Here is a 526-nt window from a genome sequence, read left to right as displayed (position 1 = left end):
CTGTGCGGGTCCGCAAGCCACGGCGGGCACGCACCCTTGAGTTGAAGCGCCCCTCCGCCGCCGCCAGCCGCGCCGCCGCATCGGCCGCGCCGCCGACCACGCCCGCCACGCGGCCCGCCACGTCCGACACGCGCGCCTCGCCGTCCGCCTGCTTGGCTGTCAGGCGGCGCACCTGCCGAGGCGGGCGCAGTTCCGGTTGCCGTTGCGGGATCAGGCCAAGCACTCACATAGGTGCATGACCCCTTGTGCCTGGCCACTCAGGCCTCAAACAGACAGCACCCCTGCCAACCCGCATCCCGCAGCTCGACAGCGCCCGCTGCTTCGTCGCCCTCCGCCCCGCCCACCTGCGCCAGCGCCTGCGCCGCCTGCCCCGCCGCGACCTCGCAGCGCGTCACGCGCCGCGACACCGCCTGCAGCTCCTCCACCAGGCGCCGCAGCGCGGCCGCACCCGCGCCCGACGACGACGCCCGCGGCCGCCCGGCCGCCGCGGCCCCCGCCACAGCCGCAGGCGCGCCGCTAGCGGCGG

General features: G+C 77.9%; 1 protein-coding gene across 1 annotated transcript in view; it reads right to left on the bottom strand.

The window, feature by feature from the left end:
• Positions 1-526, bottom strand: part of MNEG_6127 (hypothetical protein) — a gene marked incomplete at both ends in the record, with an annotated part of 11325 nt that overhangs the window by 9780 nt on the left and 1019 nt on the right. The window contains 2 exons of the mRNA XM_014045396.1: positions 35-172; positions 345-419. Coding sequence (XP_013900850.1) covers positions 35-172; positions 345-419 — 213 coding nt within the window. The remainder of the gene's footprint in view (positions 1-34; positions 173-344; positions 420-526) is intronic.

Source organism: Monoraphidium neglectum (genome assembly GCF_000611645.1).
Source record: "Monoraphidium neglectum strain SAG 48.87 unplaced genomic scaffold scaffold00968, whole genome shotgun sequence".
Lineage (NCBI taxonomy): Eukaryota > Viridiplantae > Chlorophyta > Chlorophyceae > Sphaeropleales > Selenastraceae > Monoraphidium > Monoraphidium neglectum.
The sequence above is the reverse complement of the archived record's forward strand: the minus strand, read 5'-3'. Positions and strand labels throughout refer to the sequence as shown.